Below are 23,930 nucleotides of genomic sequence, written 5' to 3'. Positions count from 1 at the left end.
AATAAAATAAAATGTAATATGCAATATATATATATTTTTTATTTTGAATAAAAAATATATTTTATATATATATATATATATATTTTTTAAATCTAAACTGGCAACACATGTTAGAAGCATATATATATATATATATATATATATATATATATATATATATATATTAGGCCGTGCAGCCTAATCTAATAATAACCAATACAAAACTGTTTGTTCTGTAAAAATGCTTGTCACAGTTTAGTTAAAAAAAGCAGTCAAAGATCCTCTAATCAAGAAAAGTGCTTGTTTTTAAGGATGCACGCCATCGAGTGAGCCCTATGATAATGAGCCCTCCGCTAATCTACTACAAAAATATCTGTTGCTCCAAAGAGCAATAAATTTACTGGCTGGTGTGATGTCATACATAGGTCAGATTTTGCCCTCGGGCCACCATTTGAAGAGCTCGTCATTACAGTGCTTCATCGTTTACTCATTTTAAAAATATGCATTTTTGTCAGTTTTGCTTAAGTGTGATATGCAAACCTGCGCTACCTTGATCCCCGACATCAGCATGCTTCCTGCTCGTCGCCGCCAGCACCTGCGCCTCTGCAGCCGGCTGACACCTGTCGAACTGAAAGCACAGCAGCCTTCGGTGAAGACAGTGATGAAAAGCAAGTGCATAATCTAACACAAGCGGTTGACATGTTGCGCTTCCCGCAACGCGGCTCATAACGACACTGTGATCACAGGGCGCTCTCGCTTTAACACGACAAGACAAATCACCCGGAGCTTTAATAATTCACCTGAGTAGCGCTCGGCTCCACTTTGGGTGCTACTCTTCTGTGATATTAGCTCTGACGGCAGCTCGCGGAGGCCGCCTTTGTTCAATCACTGTCTACAAGTCCTGATGCACTCTTTGCGGTATGACACGTCTCAGTGCAGTCATCTGTGCGCGAGTGTGACATCTCCTCCAATGTGAGATCGTTTGTAGTGACATCAAAGGAGCCTCACTGCCTCCTCTGTGTTTGCTTCCAATGACGGTCAGGTAGGATTGCATCAGCGCCAGGTTTGATCATAATGAGGACACAAAGAGGCGACAGGAGATGAACCGTTTCAGACAAAGCTTCTCATGAGGGTGCTGGCAGTCTTCCTGGGGCTGATGAGTTCAATTAAATCGGGAAACTGAAGCCCCTTTTCCACTACATGGCGCCGACTTGGCCTCCTGGCAAAAAGTAGGCGCTACAAGTGATGACTTCGAGGAAACATTGCATGGATGACATGCTTGGATAACATGCATCCATTGTTGCCGTTTGTTCATACTATGTCTTGGTTTTGTGGTGGCTGGGGGGGAAAAAAAAAAAACACTCTTCCAATCCTAAGATAGTAGTGGTGAACTGGTACTACTGCAACGGAAAAGAAATTGGAAAAGGCAATGAAAAATAGAAATGGAAAGGTAAAGGTGAAATATAATACACTATTTTATCCCTAGGAAAAAAAATGTTCATCTTATTTTGGGGGATGCAAACCAAAGGATGTCGCCACAGAGTCACGGTGTCTATTCCTGTCAATTCCACAACTGTCGGATCGGATAAATTGGCCGATACAGAGCCCAATTACATTATTAAGTGTTAATGTGGCTGTTACTGTTATGTTTTCAATGAAAACATTTAGTCTACTAAAAAAAAAATTACACTTTTTTTGTGATGTCATCATTCATTCATTTTCTACCGCTTATTCTTACGAGGGTCGCGGGGGTGCCGGAGCCTATCCCAGCTGTCTTCGTGCGAGAGGCGGGGTACACCCTGGACTGGTGGCCAGCCAATCACAGGGCACACATAGATAAACAACCATTCACACTCACATTCATACCTATGGACAATTTGGAGTCGCCAATTAACCTAGCATGTTTTTGGAATGTGGGAGGAAACCGGAGTACCCGGAGAAAACCCACAGAGAGAACATGCAAACTCCACACAGAGATGGTGTTGTCATCATGTAGTACAAATATCATAAGGATATTTCTTTGTGGGCTGCACGGCGAACATGTGGTTAGTGCGCAGGCCTCACAGCTAGGAGACCCAAGTTCAATTCCACCTTCGGCCATGTCTGTGTGGAGTTTGCATGTTCTCCCCGTGCATGCGTGGGTTTTCTCCGGGTACTCCGGTTTCCTCCCACGTTCCAAAAACATGCTAGGTTAATTGGCGACTCCAAATTGTCCATAGGTATGAATGTGAGTGTGAATGGTTGTTTGTCTATACATGCCCTGTGATTGGCTGTACCCCGCCTCTCGCCTGAAGACAGCTGGGATAGGCTCCAGCAACCCCCCCCGCGACCCTCGTGAGGATAAGCGGTAGAAAATGAATGAATATTCCTTTGCTGTGGGAGCATTCATGTGGGAGCATTCAAACTAGTAAAGAAAAAGCCCCCATAGTCCAACAGCCTTTTATGGCAGACAAATAGCCAAAATGGTTAATAAAATATATGTCTAAAAAAAAAAAAAGACAAAAACTGAGTCAGTCACCATTCTTTGCTAGTTTTGACTCTTGCTTTCCTCTTTCAAAATCCCCCACAGGATGCTCATTCTTTCCTTTCCTTCACATCTCTCCTTGACAGGAGGTTACAGTATCCTACTGTGAGGTGGTGTGTTAGACACCAATGCACAACATTAGGCCTGTATGGCCTGAAGAGATGGGAAGAAAGGAGCCCAAAAAGTGGTGTGTTTTAAAAATTCATAGCATTGACATGGAAGGACCAATGCAACAAATACTGTTAAGTTCAACCATCATCCCGAGCTGCTCAATGTTACTTGTATTTATACGGTGTATAAATAGCATATAATTGTACAAAGTACACTCAGTTGTTTCACTGGCTGTTCATCAGCTGATTAAAAATATTAAGCCCAAAGCTTTTAAAAGCCTGAATCTTAGCAAACGTATGGATTCAATGTCATTTTCTGTCAGGTATTCACGCAAAAAAGCTCTCATTGAACGCGGTCGGATTGTTGAACTGCATAAGCACGGTCTCTCGCCTCTCGAGGTTGAACACATTATGAAAGTTCTTCAAAGATCCTGAGGGTTTTGGAACAAAAGAGTCAAACGGTAGACCCAAAAACACATGACTGGCCCTGATCTGGAGCTGGGACAATCCTCGGTCCAAATAAAGGTTGTTACGGGGGCCGAGTGATGTCCAATAACCGTCAGACGGCATCTGCAAGAAAAGGGTTTTATGAAGAAAAAGAGCTTGTTGCCGTTGTGGAAATGAAAGGTGGAAGAAAGTGTTATTCTCTGATGAGAAAAAAAGGAATCTTGATGGTCCTGATAGTCCTTTTCTCCAGCGCGGTCACTGAGGTCCGAGGGCCAGCTCCAACTTGTGGTGCCTAAAACGAGACTTAAGACCAGGCGGGACCGAGCCTTTTCTGTGGTTGGCCCCAAACTATGGAACTCTCTCCCCTCCCAAGTAAAAAAAAAAGGCCCCCAACATTGAAAGCTTTAAGTCTCGTCTTAAAACCCACTTTTATTCTCTGGCTTTTAACTGGGAGTGAGTCGTATGGTCCTGTGTCTTTTAGTTCTTCGTTTTTATTGTAATTGGTTTTATTTTTTATACTTTTATTGCTTTGTTTCTTGTTTTTAATATTTTAATATCTATTTTACTATTTTATTTCTTAAATGATCTTTTAGTTTTGGATTATTACTTTTTAATTTTCCTAGTCTGTGCAGCACTTTGGAAACTCTGTTTATAAAATGTGCTATATAAATAAAGTGGATTGGATTGATAGCTTCCGACATTGGAGGGGGTACCATCATAATCTGGGGATTTTTTCCTTCAATGGAACAATGGAGTTTCAGGTTGTGCAGGGGCGTCAAACGGCAGCTGGCTATGTGGAGATGTTGCAGGGCGGGGCATCCTTCATGAAGGTCCTCGTCTGCGTGGTAATGACGTTCTTTTTCAACAATGCGGTTCACAATGCCCGACTGACAATGGACTTCTTGTGAAATAAGCTCATTCTTTTCGACCATCCTCCGAGTCCCCCCTGATCTAAAACCAGTTGACAACATTCAAAATTCAAAACAAACTAAATGCTAAATTTTGGTGTAAAGGCCAAGTGTTCACAAGACATAATCTTTGTATACTCTGCCACCATACCATAGCAAAAATAGGATTCCAAATACATACACCATTACACTCTTACTAATAAGATAGACCCACCTTTCTCTTGTGTTGTCTATGAGGCGTCCCCCCCGAGGGTGCACTGTCGAGGCTGTCTGAGTATTCTTCACTGTCGCTGCGGAAAGTGGAAAGTTGAAGTTCATTACAGTTCCCAACTCTCCGAGCATGTGTACCACCCTTGGACCAAAAATCCAATTTGCCTTTTATGGTTGATTTAGTTCACTTGAAGCAAAATATGTGCATTTCAAAGCTCCCCTCCTACCTTTTAACAGGAAATCAATGACCCCATCCAATTTCTAAGCTGGAAGTGTAAATGCAAGGTGTAAATTAAGTGAAAAACGTGGCGTCTGTTGCCGACGGTGAATGCATCAACATGTATGAGAGCGGCTGTGGCCTTCATTAGCCCTCCACCGTGTGACAGACGTGTGCGAGAGGCTCGGCTGAGTGGAGCCGAGCAAAGTTGCTGATGGACACACGGCACAAACACACACACACACACACACGGGTTTATTGACAGTGACCTTTGACGTGAAGGTGGAAGCCAGTGACATTTACGCTGGTGGGTTTATTAAGGTGGAGCCCAGGAAAGGCAGCAAAGGTAAAGACCACAGAAAGAGGGGATCTAACTGGAACATGACAAGGCCGGAGGCTAGTTAGGGTTAAGACTGGTCAGGAGGGGGCTCAGACGGACAAGCGAATTGGTATCTAAACAGCATATTGCGGACCGGTTGTGGGCCGCCCATACCCTCCCCATTGCTGGTGTGTGAATCCAATGCCTGGGAATCTTACGAATACAAAAAGATGACTCAATCCCTATTCCCTTATGCCATTTTTATATTATCACAGGCGGTTTTAGCTATAAAACAGAGTGGGGAGGATGTCCAATTAGCAACCTCTTTATAGGAAAACAACACTTTAGTGTGTCAAACTACACTCAGGCGTCAAAGTAGAATTTTTTTTTTAATGCTGGCCTTCATCTCATCTGCAAAATATCACATGCATTGTGCATACATTAAAAATGCCACTGGTTGTTGTGCCGCTAAAATAATGAGATCAGTAATGCTTCTCCAATGAATCTACTCCGACTAGCGCAGCTCTCATAAGTTAAGTATACACTTGACTTACATTCATTCATTCATTCATTTATTTTCTACCGCTTTTTCCTCACGAGGGTCGCAGGGGTGCTGGAGCCTATCCCAGCTGTCTTCGGGCGAGAGGCGGGGTACACCCTGGACTGGTGGCCAGCCAATCACAGGGCACATGTAGACAAACAACCATTCACACTCACATTCATACCTATGGACAATTTGGAGTCGCCAATTAACCTAGCATGTTTTTGGAATGTGGGAGGAAACCGGAGTACCCGGAGAAAACCCAGGGTTTGTGTGGAGTTTGCATGTTCTCCCCGTGCATGCGTGGGTTTTTCCCACATTCCAAAAACATGCTAGGTTAATTGGTGACTCCAAATTGTCCATAGGTATGAATGTGAGTGTGAATGGTTGTTTGTCTATATGTGCCCTGTGATTGGCTGGCCACCAGTCCAGGGTGTACCCCGCCTCTCGCCCAAAGACAGCTGGGATAGGCTCTAGCACCCCCCGCGACCTTTGTGAGGAAAAGCGGTAGAAAATGAATGAATGAATAATAATTAGGTGGCACGGCATTCGAGTGGTTAGCGCGCAGACCTCACAGCTAGGAGACCAGGGTTCAATTCCACCCTCGGCCATCTCTGTGTAGAGTTTGCATGTTCTCCCCGTGCATGTGTGGGTTTTCTCCGGGTACTCCGGTTTCCTCCCACATTCCAAAAACATGCTAGGTTAATTAGCGACTCCAAATTGTCCATAGGTATCAATGTGAGTGTGAATGGTTGTTTGTCTATATGTGCCCAGTGATTGGCTGGCGACCAGTCCAGGGTGTACCCCGCCTCTCGCCCGAAGACAGCTGGGATAGGCTCCAGCACCCCCGCAACCCTCGTGAGGAAAAAGCGGTAGAAAATGAATGAATGAATAATAATTTAGCCTTTAAACCTGTATGTTGTATTTCTTTAGACAGCAAACGCACTGTACGCGCCCATGCACTGTACTCCGTTTGTGATTAATCAACAATCAATTCAACACAATAGACAGAAGTCTTAACGATCATTATTACGTCCATCCTTATTCCATACCACAATGTTTTTTGACTTGACTCTGACCTCAAACAGTGAAATTGCTGATGCGTTCCAAACAGTCAGCTGCCTCCAGCTGTTTCAAACTTGAGAAAAAAAAAGGGAGGGAGAGCCAGAGGATGAAAACAAAGATCCGTCAGCATCTTTTAACAGGTCGGACATCTTCATTTGACACGTTTTAGGCCAAACTTCTTTAGGCAGGAAAAGAGTACATTAGTACTCGACATATTGACGAGGAAAGGCCCCGGCGAGAGGAGAAGGCGTGGAAGGCTTTACAGCAACAAATGAGTTGACAGGTGCCTTAAATAAGACAACATCTCAGTTTAGACCTCCGTCTTCACAAATCCACTTAGATCCTCCTCGCAGGTAAAGCATCTATTAGACGGCTTCTTATTAGCCACATGGAGGGTATTAGGAAAGCCGGGCGTAGCTGCACCCAGTCCCTGCTAAACGGCCTCCAGCGGGACGGGGGTGGATTACGGTCTGATGAATTAGTTGGTGAAGGAAGTAGAGGGTCGGGGGGGAGATAAATAGTAGCGATAGCTGCGAGTGTTTGAAATCAAATCATTCCGACCATCACTCAATAAACGGCTCAGTGGCTTTTTTGCATAAAACATACATGAAATAATTACTGTCGATGGGTCTTAATTTAGAGGCTGTTAAACAGCTTGTAGACATCTGGTACTGAGCCGAGTAGGGTCATTCAAAATTTATCCAACTAAATGAAGGCAAGTAGAGGAGTGCGTGTGTGTGTGCGTGCGTACGTGCGTCTGGCAGGAATAAAGAGAGAGGCAAAGACACATTTGTGAATTGACACGACACAAGACAAGCAACACAACGACACACACGGCGAGCTTTGGCGCATGAACAGTGGGTGGGTTAGTGCTTGCTGGGGGATCCTTAGCGGCGTCAAGGGGGGGTGTTAGTGAATATGCAAAGGACCAGTATATTAAATCAAACTGCCAAACCGTCAATTCCGGGCTTGCGTTATTACAAGTGCGTGAAAACAGCATCGCTGAATGGTATCAAGACTTTGGCGGCACGGCGCGGCGCGGTTCCCCCAATTCCCCCCCACCCGCTTCAAGCCTGGGCTTTTCTGGCACCGCTTCAACTTTGAACATAGAGATGGCTAATTTTGCATGCAAATTTCAGTCAATAAGCTCCAAGCGAGGCGTCCCAGGACATTTCACGGGATCTGACAGTGGTTCCCCTGCCTCATCGCGCTGCCTCTCTATCATTCCTGCTTCTTTGGTTCCTGAATACCAACTAGACAAGAGGTTGGAATTCAATCACCCATTTGCTTTGCATATGCACGCTGTCCTCTCGATGTTACGTGGCCCCCAGATGTTAACGCCAACCCACTCTAAACACCTAAAAATAATGAGGTTGGGAAGCAGTGTGTGTGTGTGTGTGTGTATCATTACCTCTCCACGCTCATGTCCTCCCACTCGTCCTTAGAGGGACTGGGGCTGCGGCCTTGCCAGCTGACAGCTTGATTGGGAATGACGCTTCGATGGCTGGAACCTCTGAGCTTAATTGTTTTCAACTTAGCCTTGCCGCTAATGCTGCTAGTGGTCCCACCAAGCCGTGCCGGTCCCACCGAGCGGTTCCTGTAGAAGTCGCGGGCCGCTCTGAGAACACCCAACTCCTGCCTCAGCTTCATCAACTGATCATGGAGCTTGGAGGACTCTTTCCGAGAGGCAGCCAGCCGGGCTTCGAGAGCCACGATCTCGCCGCGATGACGCTCCCCCTGGGCCAAAGCCTGTGCGGCGAGAGATTCCTGGGTTTGCATGTGATCCAGCGAGGCTTGGAGTTTGCGGCAGTCGCGGGCCAACTCTTCATTGGCCTCAAGGAGCTGCTGTTTCTCTTCCCTCAGCCGTTCGCTCTCCCCCTCCAGGGACATCATCCTCCGCTCCAGCTGCTCAATCTGAAGGAATCAAAGATTTGTAGCCTCAGTGGTATAAGACATTAGATATTTCTTTGCATAGCAGCCATTTTCACCGTGAATGCTCACATTTCCCGACATGCTTTAATTGCAGAAAATCCATGTGAACACCGGAGTTGAATATACATGGCAATGGGAAGCCAGATTGCAACAAAAATTAACAATATACAGTACCTGGAAAGTCAAGCAAAGCAATTTTTCTGTACTGACACCCCAGTATGGCAAAGAGGCAAAATGCTATGACTGCCATAGAACTGGAAATGGAACCTTTTGAGACCTGGCGGTAAATAATGTGAGAGATCATCCCTCACTCCTTTGCGACTGGAACATTGGCGTCTCATACTCCAATACATTTTTTTTCTCAAAAATGTATGAATTAATAAACAATCGCTGTTTCATGGTTGACTACGGCCTATTACTAGTCCTAAATGCATTTTTACGCAACGCATTCTTGGCCTCAGTTAAACATTTTCAAGCATAAAAATGTTCTCAATTAACTAAAATACAAATATTACCTTTTAAGACTGGTGTCACTAGTAACACGCACCAGCCTTTATCAGCAACGACAGGCTTTTATGATTTTATAAATGACTATAACGGTGTTATTTCATGTCTACAGTTTCTTAATATTGAATCCTCATTTGCAAAAATGCATTTATCGTGGTGGGGTCTGAAAGCAATTAACCCCTATAAATTACTGTTATAAATTACATATAAATGCATTTATTCTGGCTTGTCACTACAAAATAGCTATGCTGACAATAATAATAACAACAAAAAGAAGACTATTTATACTGAAAAGCAATCTGCAAGCATGCATTTAGTGATCCGCTTTCTTCACTTCCTTCTATAGACACGATACATCTTCTGCTATTCTAATATTCATTCATTCATTTTCTACTGTTTATCCTCACGAGGGTCGCAGGGGGTGCTGGAGCCTATCCCAGCTGTCTTCAGGCGAGAGGCGGGGTACACCCTGGACTGGTGGTCAGCCAATCACAGGGCACATATAGACAAACAACCATTCACACTCACATTCATACCTATGGACAATTTGGAGTCGCCGATTAACCTAGCATGTTTTTGGAATGTGGGAGGAAACCGAAGTACCCGGAGAAAAGCCACGCATGCACAGGGAGAACAGAGATGGCCGAGGGTGGAATTGAACGCAGGCCTCACTAGCTTTGAGGCCTGCATGCTAACCACTCGGCTGCCATTCTAACACAGATGAGTTTTATTATGATTGTATTTTCTTTTTATTACATTTCCATTTAGTGTTGTTATACAAACAGGTATTTATGTTTGATAACTATAAGACAAGAGAGTAAAAATACTAGTTGAAGCACTGCCTGTGTAGTTAAGTGTTTTTGGATGGCTGCAGATTGAGTTTCATGCATTTGAAACTGTTTATTATAACAATAAATGGCCGCCACACTGTACATCAACAACATTGACATTTAAAAGGCCCATCTTAAAAACCTCATCTCTAGACATTAACCAGTAGTACTTAGTTCTTTTGTTAGATTCTTCGACGAGTCTGTTAATGCCTGCTGGGCTTGTGCCTCCGGGCATTTTTTGTGGGCGTGGGGGGGGGGGGGGGGTGTCCTGCTCTCCCCATTCGCAAAGGAAAGGGTGCCAAAAAGCAGATGGGTGGCAATGAACTAGAGTAGCTTTTAAAAATATGGTTAACAGTTGATAATTGATGCAAAAATGAGTGACCAATTTATCTAATGCATGGCTAGAGAGTGGAAAAAAAAAAACATGAGTCGCTGACCAAAATGTGACTGGACCACTCACACTCACACACACACACACACACACACACACACACACACACACAAATTACACTTTCAAATCACTCCAGACAGAACAGAAGCTAATTTTCTGAGCGCCATTGTGCTGGAGTTATGTCTTTTTTTGGTGGTGACAAAGAACACTTAGCGACGGTATAGCGCTGTACCTTTTTAAACGACTCTTCAAATCGCTGTGAAGAAACAGAGGGCTTTTTCAGAGTGCTTCTTCTGACCCGACGCTGCTCCACCACTTTGCCAAGCAGCTCTGCACAGGAGAACAAAGGTTGTTATGACACGGTGCGTCAAACCCGGGCGGCTCAATCAATAGAATGATAAAAAGGGGCTGCATTAAATCAATTAGCGTTACTATTCCTCTAATTCCATTTATAAGGCATATTTTTTTTCCTTTTCACTGTCAGTCAAAGCGAAGGCAAGCTTTGCCTTTTTCTTATAGACTCTTGACTGTAGTCACCCTAAATAATAGAAAAGTGTTTATTTAAAAGTCCACAAGGGCATGGGGAAAACAATGTTAAAAAGGTAAACAACGTGCAGCTTCTCCCGGGGGAGCTTAAACAAATGCAAGAAGTACTTGAATCTCTGGTGAACACTGTACAGCCCCGGGCAGCACTGCTTTGTAGTCCGGTAGGATCCCCCAATGGACAGCTTATATGCACAGACTAACAGAGAACTTCACTATCAGCCTTGACTTAAAAAGAAATAAAGGGAACATCATCATCATCATCAGAGTGGAACAGGACAGAAAACAGGTAGAAAGGAGAGGCATTTGGTAAGGCGATTGTAGGGAGTGCATACGGGCACATGGAGGCCATAACAAGGCCCAGAGTTACCATTTTCCTCAAACGTTTTAACGCAGGGGCCTCAAACACGCGGCCTGCGGGCCAAATTTGGCCCGCAGGACACTACTTAGAGGCCCCCGCCCGTGTGCGGCCCGCGCAAGTTTGATATGGATGCTGTATGGTATCATGTACCCAGAAAAAATTATTACGTTTGATTAATGTTCATGTTAAAGGTTAAATAACTGTTAATAGTTATCCTCCCTATCCGTGTGGAAGTGGTTTTTGGCTATTTAAGTTTAAAGGAAATAACTTGGAGGCAACCGTTTAGGTCGCTAGCTCTCTAGTTTGCGAGTTAGCATGTGTCTCAAGACCCTGCAGTTGCGCAATATGTTGTAAATAAAAAGAGTATAAATGTGACTATAGTCGTGTTTTGTCATGTCTACAGGGCTCTAATAATGCTTTGTTCATTTTAATCTGAAAAAAATAATTTGTCTATATAATAACTATATGTGGTTTCTTAAGTTTTTATTATTTGCCGTTTTATTATTATTATTATCATATTTATTTATTTATTACTGATTGATTTTGTTTATTCTTGATTTATTTATTTATTTTTTATCTTATTTTGTGTAGAAAAATAAAAAAAAATTTATTTACATTTTATTTAATTTTTTTTAAATTTTATTTTATTTATTTTAGAACAGTGGAATGTTTTATCAGAGCTTTTCTTGTAGAAAATTGGAACCAAAGCGACGTTTTTTTTTTGTTTGTTTTGTTTTTAATAAATGTTGTTTTTTTTTTTTTTTTTGGAAAACCTGATGCGGCCCAGTCTCACCCAGACCCGAGCTCCAGTGGCCCCCAAGTAAATTGAGTTTGAGACCCCTGTTTTAACGATTGCGTACAGGTTGCTCGTCTTGGATTTGGATAGAGTATTGCCTGTCCTTTCCTTGGAATTATTTTCCCCGGAAAATTTCATTCTTTACAGACACTTTCTAATGTCACACAGATCAATACTAGAGATACAAGAGATACACCTGCTTATCTTTTATCCTGGAATAATACTCCAGGATAACTTCACTGATAACTCTTCACATAATTGACATTTTTACACATTTCCCATGTGTTTTCCATGAACGGAAACTTGATTGACCATTTTCCAGTACCTTGTGTGAGCAAACATCTATGACCTTGAACATTATGTCTTATTGTACATTAAACAATGTTTGCAGAAGCACGTCGTGACAATGCAGGGAGTGCACACAGGTGTACGAAGGCCTGTTCTACACAGTAGATCCCAAATTAACTGACAATGTAACATGGAATCTACATTAAATTGTGACGATGAGGACATTTCTGGCTCTAATAATTCAGTCGTTGACATCTGAGGTCAGTTACCCGGGGCTTGGTTAAAGGCAAATGAAGGACAAAGTGAAACGCGAGCGGGCTCTGTTGCGCTGCTCTCTTGTGCTGCATGGATGCTTTGTCCTGGGAAGTTTGTTACTTCGAATTAGCCAGCTCTTTTGTCTTCCCGGGCATGTCACATCCAATCAGAAGGAAGCAGCCAAACAGGACAGGAGGGGCTGCTCTATTCGCCGGCGATACATAACCATGTTGGGAGTAATTTACCCTAGCAGCTCTGGCACCGACGGTTTGGGAGTTGTCACCTCAGCAGCACCTTGATAAGAAGACGTGGTGGCTCCCTAGTCACCTGCCGCTGGAGGAGGAGGCGGAGGAGGTGGTCATGGCAAGGCGGCATACATTAATGTCCCCTTCCATGTCTGCTCATGGGCACAAAAGCCGGCTTCCTTTCATGTGCTACCTTTCGTTAGAGATAATCCTTGTGTGAACGCGTCAAGCCCTCGGCTCTTTGATCAGGTCACAGAGGTTCAGGAGAGAATGTTGTAGTCACTCACAACTTATTTTCAATATAGCTGAGGTTAGAGTTAAATTCCGACTGACATATCGTTACAATCTGTTGTGGTGACAGAAAGCAGGGTTTTAAAAAAAATTCTAAAAAGTTTTTACGAGAAGATCTTTGACACAAATCACATTTTTGCATAATTTTTTTCCGCCACACAGAACACAAAATTTTAAGACCAGTGGAAGAATAGTAAGAATTTCCATTTTGTGCTGTTGGATCTTTAGAAGGTTCTAAGAAGAGCTTCCAAAAAGAAGAAACGGAAGTGAGAAATGTGACTCTATCTGCTGGTCAAAAGTTTAAGACCATAGCTCAAACCCCAAAAAACGATTTCGTAATGAGTAGCTGCACCGTTCTTGTTAATCACCACAAAAATGGGTGTGGCTTGTGGGAATGTTGCTCCAAGTGGTGAAGATAGCTGTCTGGAACTGATGTCCATTTTTGTAAACTTGCCTTTCCATCCATCCATCCTTCTGTTTGACGCCCCTGCACAACCTCAAGCTCCATTGAAGGAAAATTGTACCGTGGATCTCAGGTGGGATCTCCTTGTCACATTGAAAGCCACCAAGACCGTCAAGGTTAACGTTTTTTTCATTAGAGTATAAAACTTCCTTCCACTTTTCAGTGTCCCATGATTGGTGCTCTGACGCAAATTCCAAATGGGCAATTTTGTAGTCTTTGAAGACGTTCTATGTTCTTAAAACTCTTCTCTCACAGATTCCATCTGATGGTTATTGGACTGCAGTTGGTACCGGTAACATTTCCAACCTTCATTTGAGTGAAGGATGGTTCCTGTGTCCTGCCGGACAGCTAAACAGGTCCTCAGGGCTGGTCTACCACTTCACGTTTCTGTTCCATAAACCACAGAATCTTTTAAGAAGTTTCAAATGACTGTTTTACTGGGTCTACCCTGTGCAGCATTGGTGGGCTGTGTGCCTTGCATATGCAGCTCAGCAATCCGATCACGTTCAAAGAGAGAAAGCTTTTTTGCCTTTTCCATCCAGACATCATGAGTGTGAATACATCATTGAACCCACATTTTTATCAAGATTTTGGCTTTTAAATGAAGTGATCAACTGATTCACTTTAATGCTTGTTTGCAATTGGCTGCATGGTGGACGAGTGGTTAGCATGTGGCCACACAGTGTGAGAGGTAGGGCTGGGACGACGTTATGTTTGTATTGTGACTCAGATTGTGTTTTTATAATAGTTTTATTTATTGAAAGAAAGTTTGATTTATTATTTTTGTTATAATGGGATTCCATTGTTGTATTGTTCAATACAATTAATTTTTGAACATATGAAAATTGAAAATATATTAGAAAATATATAATAAATTCGTGTTTTATTCATGGAGATAAATTAGCATTCATTGCAATATAGGTCACATTTGTTGGGGGATAATCAATAATTGAATCGAAATCGAATCAAATCGGATTTAAAAAGTAAATTTCTAAGATTAATCGATATTTACTATTTTCTAGGTTAGAATCGATGACAAAAATAATCGTTTAACCCAGCCCTAATGAGGGGCGTACTCAGTTTTGTATGTCGCCACTATTCAAAAAGCATAGTTGTCATGTTTCTCCATTACATTAGCGCTTAACTTCTTTTTAGACTTCATTTTAGGACACTGCATTTGCAACAATCCAATGTTAGCATCACGAGTAACATCAAGTCGCTGACTGTGTATCATGTCACATAAAAAAGTCCACAACATCACTGAGTAATTATCTTATGCTCGATTGTCAATTGAAAAGGACCCTCCGTTTTAATTAGTGCCGTTCTTTAAATCACTTTATCGCACCTCTTCCAACAGACGCCATCATTGATGATGAGGAAGATTAAAGTGATGCAGGACAGATGTGTTATTGAGCTGCTTAATTAAAGCCATAGTGGTTGTGGTGGTCACCGTCTGACAAAAAGGATGCAGATTGAATTAAAAGTGATGTGCTTTTTAACATAGGGATCGGTATTGGCACTGACAAGATGAACATTGCTTGATCTACTAATCAATTAGCAGAGAGAGAGAGGGGGGGGAGGGTGTGATGAAGTCCTAATTGAGTTGTCCAATTAATTCCAATGAGGGTTGCCTTGTTAATTCGACACACAAATTGGCACAGAGAAGAAGAGTCAAAAGGTGGCGTCATGTCCAGCCTGTATCTTTTCTATGCTGGTTCTTACAGTTCTTACATTAATAGTACAATGTTAAAGGTGGGACATTCCAACCCAATAGAGCAGCATGAGTGTTCCCTGTATTCAATGAAGGACATGCAGTCAAAAGCCATCACTACATAATGGCGTGATGACACAGAATAGAATAGAAATAGAAAGAATAGAAATGCAGCATGATTCACCTTGGTGTTCTTCAGTGAGACAGAGGTGGAGTTCTTTCACAGTGGCCCGGTCTACTGCAGACTGGACTCGCAGCATGTCCAGTTCTTCATCCAAGCCGGTCCTGCAACCACACATACACAGATGACGCAAATTATATTCCATTCATAATACAGTCAAACCTTGTTTTTTTCGACACTAATGATACACTTATGACACTACATAACACACCACAAGGTGAAAACCTTCTTGTTCCCACAAACTAGTCTTCAAAGTGTGAGTCTTTGTTTTATTTTAGTTTTATTGTACAGTAAATTACTTCTCTTTATACTTGGATTGTAGTTATTATATAGAAATAGGAAGTAAAAAAATGTGGAGGTTCTGTTGTATTGTCATATCTGTTTTTTTTTTTTAAACACACACACACACACACTACTGTATATAATGAACAGTTTCAAATTTCCACAAATATCCCACTACATCCCACTGCGGACTCCATTATTGTAGTAACACGTTTCTCTCTGAATCCCATGCTCTGAATTCACCTCCCACCAGAAGAGATGACATGAAGAAGAAATTAATTAAAGTGTATTTTTTTTTTTTATTCAAAAGAAAATCAAAGTGACAAGTGAGAGGAAACGCAAAGGTGGGAGGAAGCGGTGCATAGTGTGCGCGTCGTGCAGACAAGCCGACTGAGAAAGTGTGCCCAATTACCACTCTGCAATTAGCTTGATTCCTGCTAAAGGCTAATTACTGTATGTGCAGCCATTCTGGAGACTTTGCACTTTCAAGTTATTATTAGGACTCAAAGTCTAGCGAGGATTACCCGCACAAGCCCGGTGAGACAGGAACACCTGAAAAACACACACCTAATTTCCCTCCCCTCTGCTCCAAAGTCGAGAGCGAAACGGCAGAGACAATCTCCAGTTAGTGTAGTGGCACGAACCTCCTTTATACAAACCCAACACGCACTATATCCAGTTGTATTTGGTGTACCGTGGACACCACAATGGCAATTAACTAACTCTTTAATTTTACAAGAGATGTTTCTCTTGCCAAATGCCAGGAAAAACAACCTGGGGAAAAGTTATGGCCATTGCACAGGGAAGGGAAATAATTAGCTTTTTAGCCCTCACAGTCCAGTAAACGCCTGGCCTAATGGCTGACCGCAGCTTAAATAAGTACACAAATGACTATCCCCGAGGAGGGGAGGAAGCAGATGGATATGTGTCGCTCTTTTATGGATTTTCCTCCATAAATGAACTCAAGTCGATGAGGCACCAGCGCTGCCTCCTGTGTCCCGGCTGTTAATGGGACAAATGAGCTGAAATATGCAGTAAGTGGAAGGTGCCTGATCCATCTCATGTTCCTCTTGGAGATGCTGGTGTTATTGATACAAAAGGCAGCTAACCCCCTCCTAAAAAAAAACAACAAAAAAAACATGCAAAAACATTCAATTTGGTTCTCAAATGAAGAAAGGGATTATATTGAATAATTGTGCTGTGCCACAATAATAATGGATGTGCCAGACAAAAGGCTAGACTGAAAGGACATACTGTAATTATCTTGCTCCAATTATGACATATAGTAGGTCAGTTATTTGTTATTTTAGCTCCAAACAACAAAGTAACAAAAGTCACATTCGCGATATTGAATTAAAAAAAAAAATTCCACTTAAAATTTTGTCACATCTCTGAAAAGACATGGCTGACGACATAATAATAATTTGAATAGCAACAATTACAATAACAGTGATTATGTTACCATTACAGGTGCACTTAAGTGAATGTGCCAAATTGTTCATGTGAGGTTCGGGTCGTTTTTTCAATGTGTACACAATAATTTCTCTAGTAAATTGACGCTATATAAATCAAATTTGACATGCAGATCAGAGTTGGTAACTTGGTGACGTGGTTTTAGAATCTTCTATTTGACCTCTGGGTGCTGCCATGTTTGATGTCAAATTTTGTAATCACTGTGAACTCGAGTAGGAAAAATAATTTCATTTCAAAAGGTGTGTCACAAAATAAAAACCAATCCAATCAGACTGAACTACAGCATCGCTATACTGGGAATGACAATACAGTACAAGTACAGTAAAATGGAAGTGGCAGTGCACGACGTAAAATTGGAACCATACATTAAATGCTTTATGCACAAACATAAACCTTGCAAACCGCTCAAGGTGTGTATCTATTTCATGACTCCTTGGTTCCTTTACAAAGATACACATCAATTCATGATTAGTAGTAGCAGTTACAACTCCTAGTGCTTTATGCACAAACATAAACCTTGCAAATCGCTCAAGGTGTGTATCTGTTTTTTCCATGAACAGTTGCTGTCGTGTTAATGTCCAAGCAGAAGCGGGAGTAATTCTACATTTGATCAAAGTTACTAAAGATTTGTCAGATCAAAATACTTCAAAACATAGTAGAATCTATTTCACGACTCCCTGGTTCCTTTACAAAGATACACATCAATTAATGATTAGTAGTAGCAGTTACAACTCCTAGTGCTTTATGCACAAACATAAACCTTGCAAATCGCTCGAGGTGTGTATCTGTTTTTTCCATAAACAGTTGCTGTCGTGTTAATGTCCAAGCAGAAGCGGAAGTAATTCTACATTTGATCAAAGTTACTAAAGATTTGTCAGATCAAAATACTTCAAAACATAGTAGAATCTATTTCATGACTCCCTGGTTCCTTTACAAAGATACACATCAATTAATGATTAGTAGTAGCAGTTACAACTCCTAGTGCTTTATGCACAAACATAAACCTTGCAAATCGCTCGAGGTGTGTATCTGTTTTTTCCATAAACAGTTGCTGTCGTGTTAATGTTCAAGCAGAAGCTGGAGTAATTCTACATTTGATCAAAGTTACTAAAGATTTGTCAGATCAAAATACTTCAAAACATAGTAGCATCTATTTCCTGACTCCCTGGTTCCTTTACATAGCTACACATCAATTAATGATTAGTAGTAGCAGTTACAACTCCTAGTGCTTTGACTTGTTGTTTGTTTCAATTTTTCAACAGTTTAAGGCTACATGCTGGCAACATATTTTTTTTTTCCAAAATATACATTCATTATTTTGTGAGTTAAAAAAAAAGCTTGTTCTTCCGGGCTGCACGGCGCTCGAGTGGTTAGCACTCAGACCTCACAGCTAGGAGACCCGAGTTCAATCCCACCCTCGATCATCTCTGTGTGGAGTTTGCATGTTCTCCCCGTGCATACGTGGGTTTTCTCCGGGTATTCCGGTTTCCTCCCACATTCAGAAAACATGCTAGTTTACTAGCATGACTCCAAATTGTCCATAGGTATGAATGTGAGTGTGAATGGTTGTTTGTCTATATATGATTGGCTGGCGACCAGTCCAGGTTGTACCCCGCCTCTTGCCCGAAGACAGCTGGGATAGGCTCCAGCATCCCTGCGACCCCCGTTAGGATTAGCGGTACAAAATGAATGAATGGGCTTGTTTTTCCGGTTGTTTATTTTGTCATTGTAGTTTTCTTCAAAGTAATGTTAAAATATCATCTTGTCTTGTTCTCATAAACTCAATATTGTGTATCATCCCGTCTCATGAGCGGAGGGCATTCGAAGCATGCACAAGTAACTAGGGGTGTCTCGTTACAACTATTTCACTTCTGATACGATACCAATAACAGTACGCAGTCGATACGCATGTCTATCCGACTCGATATCAACACAAGTTATAAAACTTTGTGGTGTGGAATGTTAGAAAAGGCTTAATCAAGTGATATTCCTTGAACAATAGTCAGTAACAATAGTTCTAAGGAAAAACTCACGTTCTCACAGCATTGGTGGTTTGTGTTGGGGACGAACGTTTGGGGTTTGTTCCTCATGCTGTTTTTTGTGGCGCAACTTCAAATGCTCGATGGGGTTTGTGTCCTGTGCCATAGCTGGGGACTTGACTTCCATGACTTTTTCAACTTTGATGTTGCTCCTACTAGTACTTTGTCAGCACACTAGCATGCTACTGCTTTTGTGATCACATGGGCTGTAGTGTTGTAACGAAGTACAGAAACCTGGCTCTCAAGAGACCTGTAGACATTAAATAACATCCCTATAATCCTATACGGTATTAGTAAATAAAGACTCCTATCTCTATTTCTTGAAACTGTGAGGTCGGAAGACATTTTAAGCAAGGACAGATATCTAAAGGCAACATGCTGATGCGCTCCGCAATGGTAGTCTGTATTTCAAGCTGCTCTTTTTGGCCCCATTTTTGAAAACAATTTCTCTCCTGTAGAGCGCTAGAACTTTCGCCCACAGCAATTCTCTCTCTATGTCATTTGATCTCCACTCTACCGATGCTGCATCTCGCTCAGCTTTGGTGCACACAACCGCCAGGTCTCCTCCATCCACAAGGGTGTACAACAGCACAGCCGCATCATCTGCGGCCATTGTGCTTGCACTATAGGAAGACAACTACTTGTTAGGAACATAAAAATATACAAGGAAGAAAGTGGAAAAAAATACCTCTGGCATTTCCATTGTTGGAGAAAGAAGCTTGTTTTGAGGGCTGTTGAGGGGATACCCCTGTAGTCAGACTCAAGCTAGAGGGTTCCGTGTTCATAGAGGGTCTCGAGTGGATAAAGTAAAAAGAAGTGGGTGGGGATGGTGGGGCCGTAGCTTGTTGTTGTTGCATTTAAGCTGAGCCTAATGTAAGAAGACAAACTAAGTCTGAAAATGGTAATGGTTTCATTTGTTTTGGACATGCTTGCAACTTGCACATTAATGCATCATCAGTTACTGTATCATATGGTTTCTTCACTTCCTGCATTTAAAGGGGACCTATGATGCTTTTTCCACTTTTATGACATATAACTGTAGTTAAAATGTTGTATTCTCGTGTTAAACGATGCCAACGTTTCAGATAAAGAGGCTTGCGCATTTGGAAGTGAGCCCTGAAGAAGTTTGGGATGGCTCAAAACGCTCGGTTTCAGAAGGTAAAACTGCCCCTCTGTGATGTCACAGAGGAGCGGACTTCCTTATATGGGCATGGCTGTAAGCCAGATCCTCTGTTTAAGTTGACAGGCTTGTACTTGGGTTGTATGTTAAAAGCGGACATTTTAAAAAGATAAATCGCCGTCAATTATCAACTATACTGTTTCATTCATTTTCTACCGCTTATCGTCACGAGGGTCGCGGTGGATGCTGGAGCCTATCCCAGCTGTCTACGGGCGAGAGGCGTGGTACACCCTGGACTGGTGGCAAGCCAATCACAGGGCACATATAGACAAACAACCATTCACACTCACATTCATACTTATGGACAATTTGGAGTCGCCAAATTAACCTAGCATATTTTTGGAATGTGGAAGGAAACCGGAGTACTCGCACGCATGCACGGGGAGAAAATGCAAACTCCACACACAGATGTCCGAGGATGGAATTGAACTCAGGTCTAGCCGTGAGGCCTGCTCGCTAACCACTCGGCCTATACCGTTTATAGCCAAAAAAATAAAAATAAAAAAGGAAAAAATAGAAAAACCAAAGAGTAATATGAATAAATAAACACATACAGTAAATATAAGCATATGCATGAAAAAGGTGTAGACCACTAATAGGGAAGGCATGCCTGTTTTTGCATTTGTATAAATAAAAACAATTAATGTCTGATTATGTGACTACTTAAATACAGCACATTTTTATTTTTGAAGTGCATTATTTATGTCCTAATTTCTTTTCTGCTTTGAGAGACGCTAAGACCGCATGGCAACACTGAAGCATGCATTATAATTACAAAGTGCAAAATAACACCCCCCTGAAAAATAATTAATTTCCCAAATAATTAATGAAGGAGAAAAGCTTAAAAACATGCAGAAAAATTTTGGTCTGGTGAGCAAATATGTCCCCCCCTCCATGGTTGTGAAGGGCGGGGGCAAAAGACACTCATTACATGTATTACCTTTTAGCCAATCAAGATGAAACGAAAAGAAAGATGAGTAACATGGTGGGGAACTTTATTAAGCTTAATTAGAGTCAACGTCGCCCGTTGTGGGGAGGGGGGCATGTCTGTAATGGTCACTCTGTACGGGAGCTTACACTGATGCCGCTGCAAATGATCTCAAAGGCTTTGCACCCCCCCACTAGTAAACGCTGGCTAATTTATGCTTTGATGTTGTCTGAGTGTAGCATCTTAAGTCTGCGGGCGCGCTGCATGTGTTTACTCTACTTAGGATGCCTAAATAATCCCTGCCTCTTTTTTTACCAACAAACCTTTTACAACAATTAACAAGCGCGGACACTGAGTGGAGAAAGGCGCATAATGAGGCAGATAAAAAGGATCCCACTGCGGGTTTTCTGGCCCACCCTGCATGTCATGTAGTCTTCTGTTACTAGACAGCCATTGCAGACACGAGGACATCTCAATCACAACACAGAAATGCATTCAGCAGTCGAGGTGCAGTGAAAATTCAAAATTCTTCCCAGAAAAAAAAGGATACTGCTTCCCTTTTTAATAAAGTCAAACTTCTGTGAGATCACCTGACCTGGCACAGCTCCCCTGGAATGTCCCCTAGTGGCCCTTTTCACGTATTGCTAGATTTAATTATTATTATGTGCTTTTTGGTCATAATAGACATATTCAATTGAGTATACTGCACATACTGAGCAGCCTAGTCTATCCCTTCTTGCTCTATGGTTACCTTCACAGTTTTCCTCCTTTGCCATTATTGGTACTGTACTATAATGGCATACAAAATGCTGCCATTTTAAGATAAGATAAGATTCATTAAATATAGTTTATAGATAAGAACCTTTTTCCGTACCTCAGTGGGAAAATTAACAATAGAGGACAATAGCAGTTAAATAGAATAAAATAAACAAACAATCTAAAAATAAACAATATTTATTCATTCATTCATTTTCTACCACTTTTCCTCACGAGGGTCGCGGGGGGTGCTGGAGTCTATCCAAATAAACAACATAAACAACCTAAAAAGTAAGTTTACCCAGGATTATATACAAATACCGTTTACAAGAGAATATGTAATATGAAATATATGACCACTATAGGGCTGCACGGCGGATGAGTGGTTAGCACACAGGCCTCACAGCTCAGAGACCCGAGTTCAATTACATCCTCGGGCATCTCTGTGTGGAGTTTGCATGTTCTCCCCGTGCATGCGTGGGTTTTCTCCGGATACTCCGGTTTTCTCCCACATTCCAAAAACATGAAAATGACTCTAAATTCTCCATAGGTATGAATGTGAGTGTGAATGGTTGTTTGTCTATATGTGCCCTGTGATTGGCTGGCCACCAGTCCAGGATGTACTCCACCTCTCGACCGAAGACAGCTTGGATAGGCTTACACATTGTTCGATGCACATGTGTACCAAACCGTACATTTGTACTCTTCTACCAGGCTTGAAATTGGCAATGAGAGAGTTCCCTTGCCATCGGGGTCTATTCTACTTAGGCATTTCGGCAGTCTGAGCCACCTACTCACTTGCGCGTTAACCAATCGCTCCAGTCTGTTAGCATTAGATAAGGTGACCACGTACACATTTTGGACAAAAGTCCAAACTGGCAGCACAAAAGCTTCAGCTTCCCTGGGAGAGCAGTGTTATTAATTTGCCTGAGGCCTGTGATGGTATCCTCCATCAGTTGTTCCACGTTATTGGTGTCTTTGAGATCAACGTTGTACCAGCGACCAAGGCTTTTGATGGACTTCTCTTGTATCGTTGGTATCACCAACTGGACATTTATTTCATTCTAAAAAAAACAATATAAGACACAGGACTCTTCAGTCCAGATTGAAACGGAGCTAAAAGAAGACAAGTCTTATTGTCTCTGCCCCCAGACCCAGAATCCAGCCACAAGGAAAGCAATTAAAAACAACAACATAAACAAAAGAAATATACTTATAGCAGCCAGCTACACAACTCCTCAGTTCTATTTCCCACCACAAAAATAACCATGGTATGACAATCAAACATAAGTAACATATTTATATTCCGTGAACATACTGGCTTTAACCATTCCTTTCAATGATGCCTGACTTGAATGACTTGGATTCTTTTTCAGATTGTTCCATAAAATGACTCCTACAAAAAACACGACATTCCATCAGTTTAGCCCTGAATCATGTTGTTTTTTTTTTTTTTTTTAAATCTCTGTTCCTTTGAACTTAGACTTTGTTTCTCTTTTTTCAAATATTTTCTGAATGTTGATTGGCAATTGTTTTTTGTCATTTTTCAGCATATTTGGCAAAATACTATAATCTACTAATTTGTGAAATTTTAACAATTTTAGGCAATATCTATATCACTTTCTACCGTACACCATGATTTTACATGTCTGATCTACTGCACTGAAGTATGGGGAAATGCCTACAAAACATATATTGAAAAACCTGGTTTCCATTACTCGATTAACTTCAATGCCATCTATATTAAGAGAAGCACCAGCGTCTCCGACCGTTAGTAACTATCATGAAGTTTGTTTTTTTTTCAACAATTATCGATAATTTATTTACAAATTTATTTATTTTTTTGCCATTTTTGTTATACCACATTCAACGTCTGTGTTATATCTTCCTCACAATGAAATAAAGTAGTATCATCTGCAAACAGAATACATGTAAGCAGTTTGGATACACAAACAAAATCATTAATATACAAAAGAAACCATTTTGGCCCAAGGACTGACCCCTGAGGTACTCCACACTGTACCACACACACTGTATAATGACAATAAAGCCAAACTACTCACCCTTTGGGACCACCTTACATGACACGTAATGAAATGTCCAGTAATGGCCCTTGCTCATATTGGTATGAGGAGCCACACCCTTCCTAGCAGGTGCC

The 23,930-nt window shown here is 41.7% G+C and overlaps 1 protein-coding gene across 1 annotated transcript in view; it reads right to left on the bottom strand.

Annotated features, from left to right (window-relative positions):
• The window catches only part of cntln (centlein, centrosomal protein), a 111,768-nt gene that overhangs the window by 44,092 nt on the left and 43,746 nt on the right, over window positions 1-23,930 (bottom strand). The window contains exons 13-17 of the mRNA XM_058066876.2: window positions 15,118-15,218; window positions 10,213-10,310; window positions 7,732-8,234; window positions 4,183-4,258; window positions 529-607 (exon numbers count right to left, since the gene is read on the bottom strand). Coding sequence (XP_057922859.2) covers window positions 529-607; window positions 4,183-4,258; window positions 7,732-8,234; window positions 10,213-10,310; window positions 15,118-15,218 — 857 coding nt within the window. The remainder of the gene's footprint in view (window positions 1-528; window positions 608-4,182; window positions 4,259-7,731; window positions 8,235-10,212; window positions 10,311-15,117; window positions 15,219-23,930) is intronic.

The sequence above is a fragment of the Doryrhamphus excisus genome, linkage group LG9 (genome assembly GCF_037039965.1).
Source record: "Doryrhamphus excisus strain RoL-2023G ecotype Guam linkage group LG9, RoL_Dexc_Guam_v1.1, whole genome shotgun sequence".
Taxonomy (NCBI): Eukaryota; Metazoa; Chordata; class Actinopteri; order Syngnathiformes; family Syngnathidae; genus Doryrhamphus; species Doryrhamphus excisus.
The sequence above is the reverse complement of the archived record's forward strand: the minus strand, read 5'-3'. Positions and strand labels throughout refer to the sequence as shown.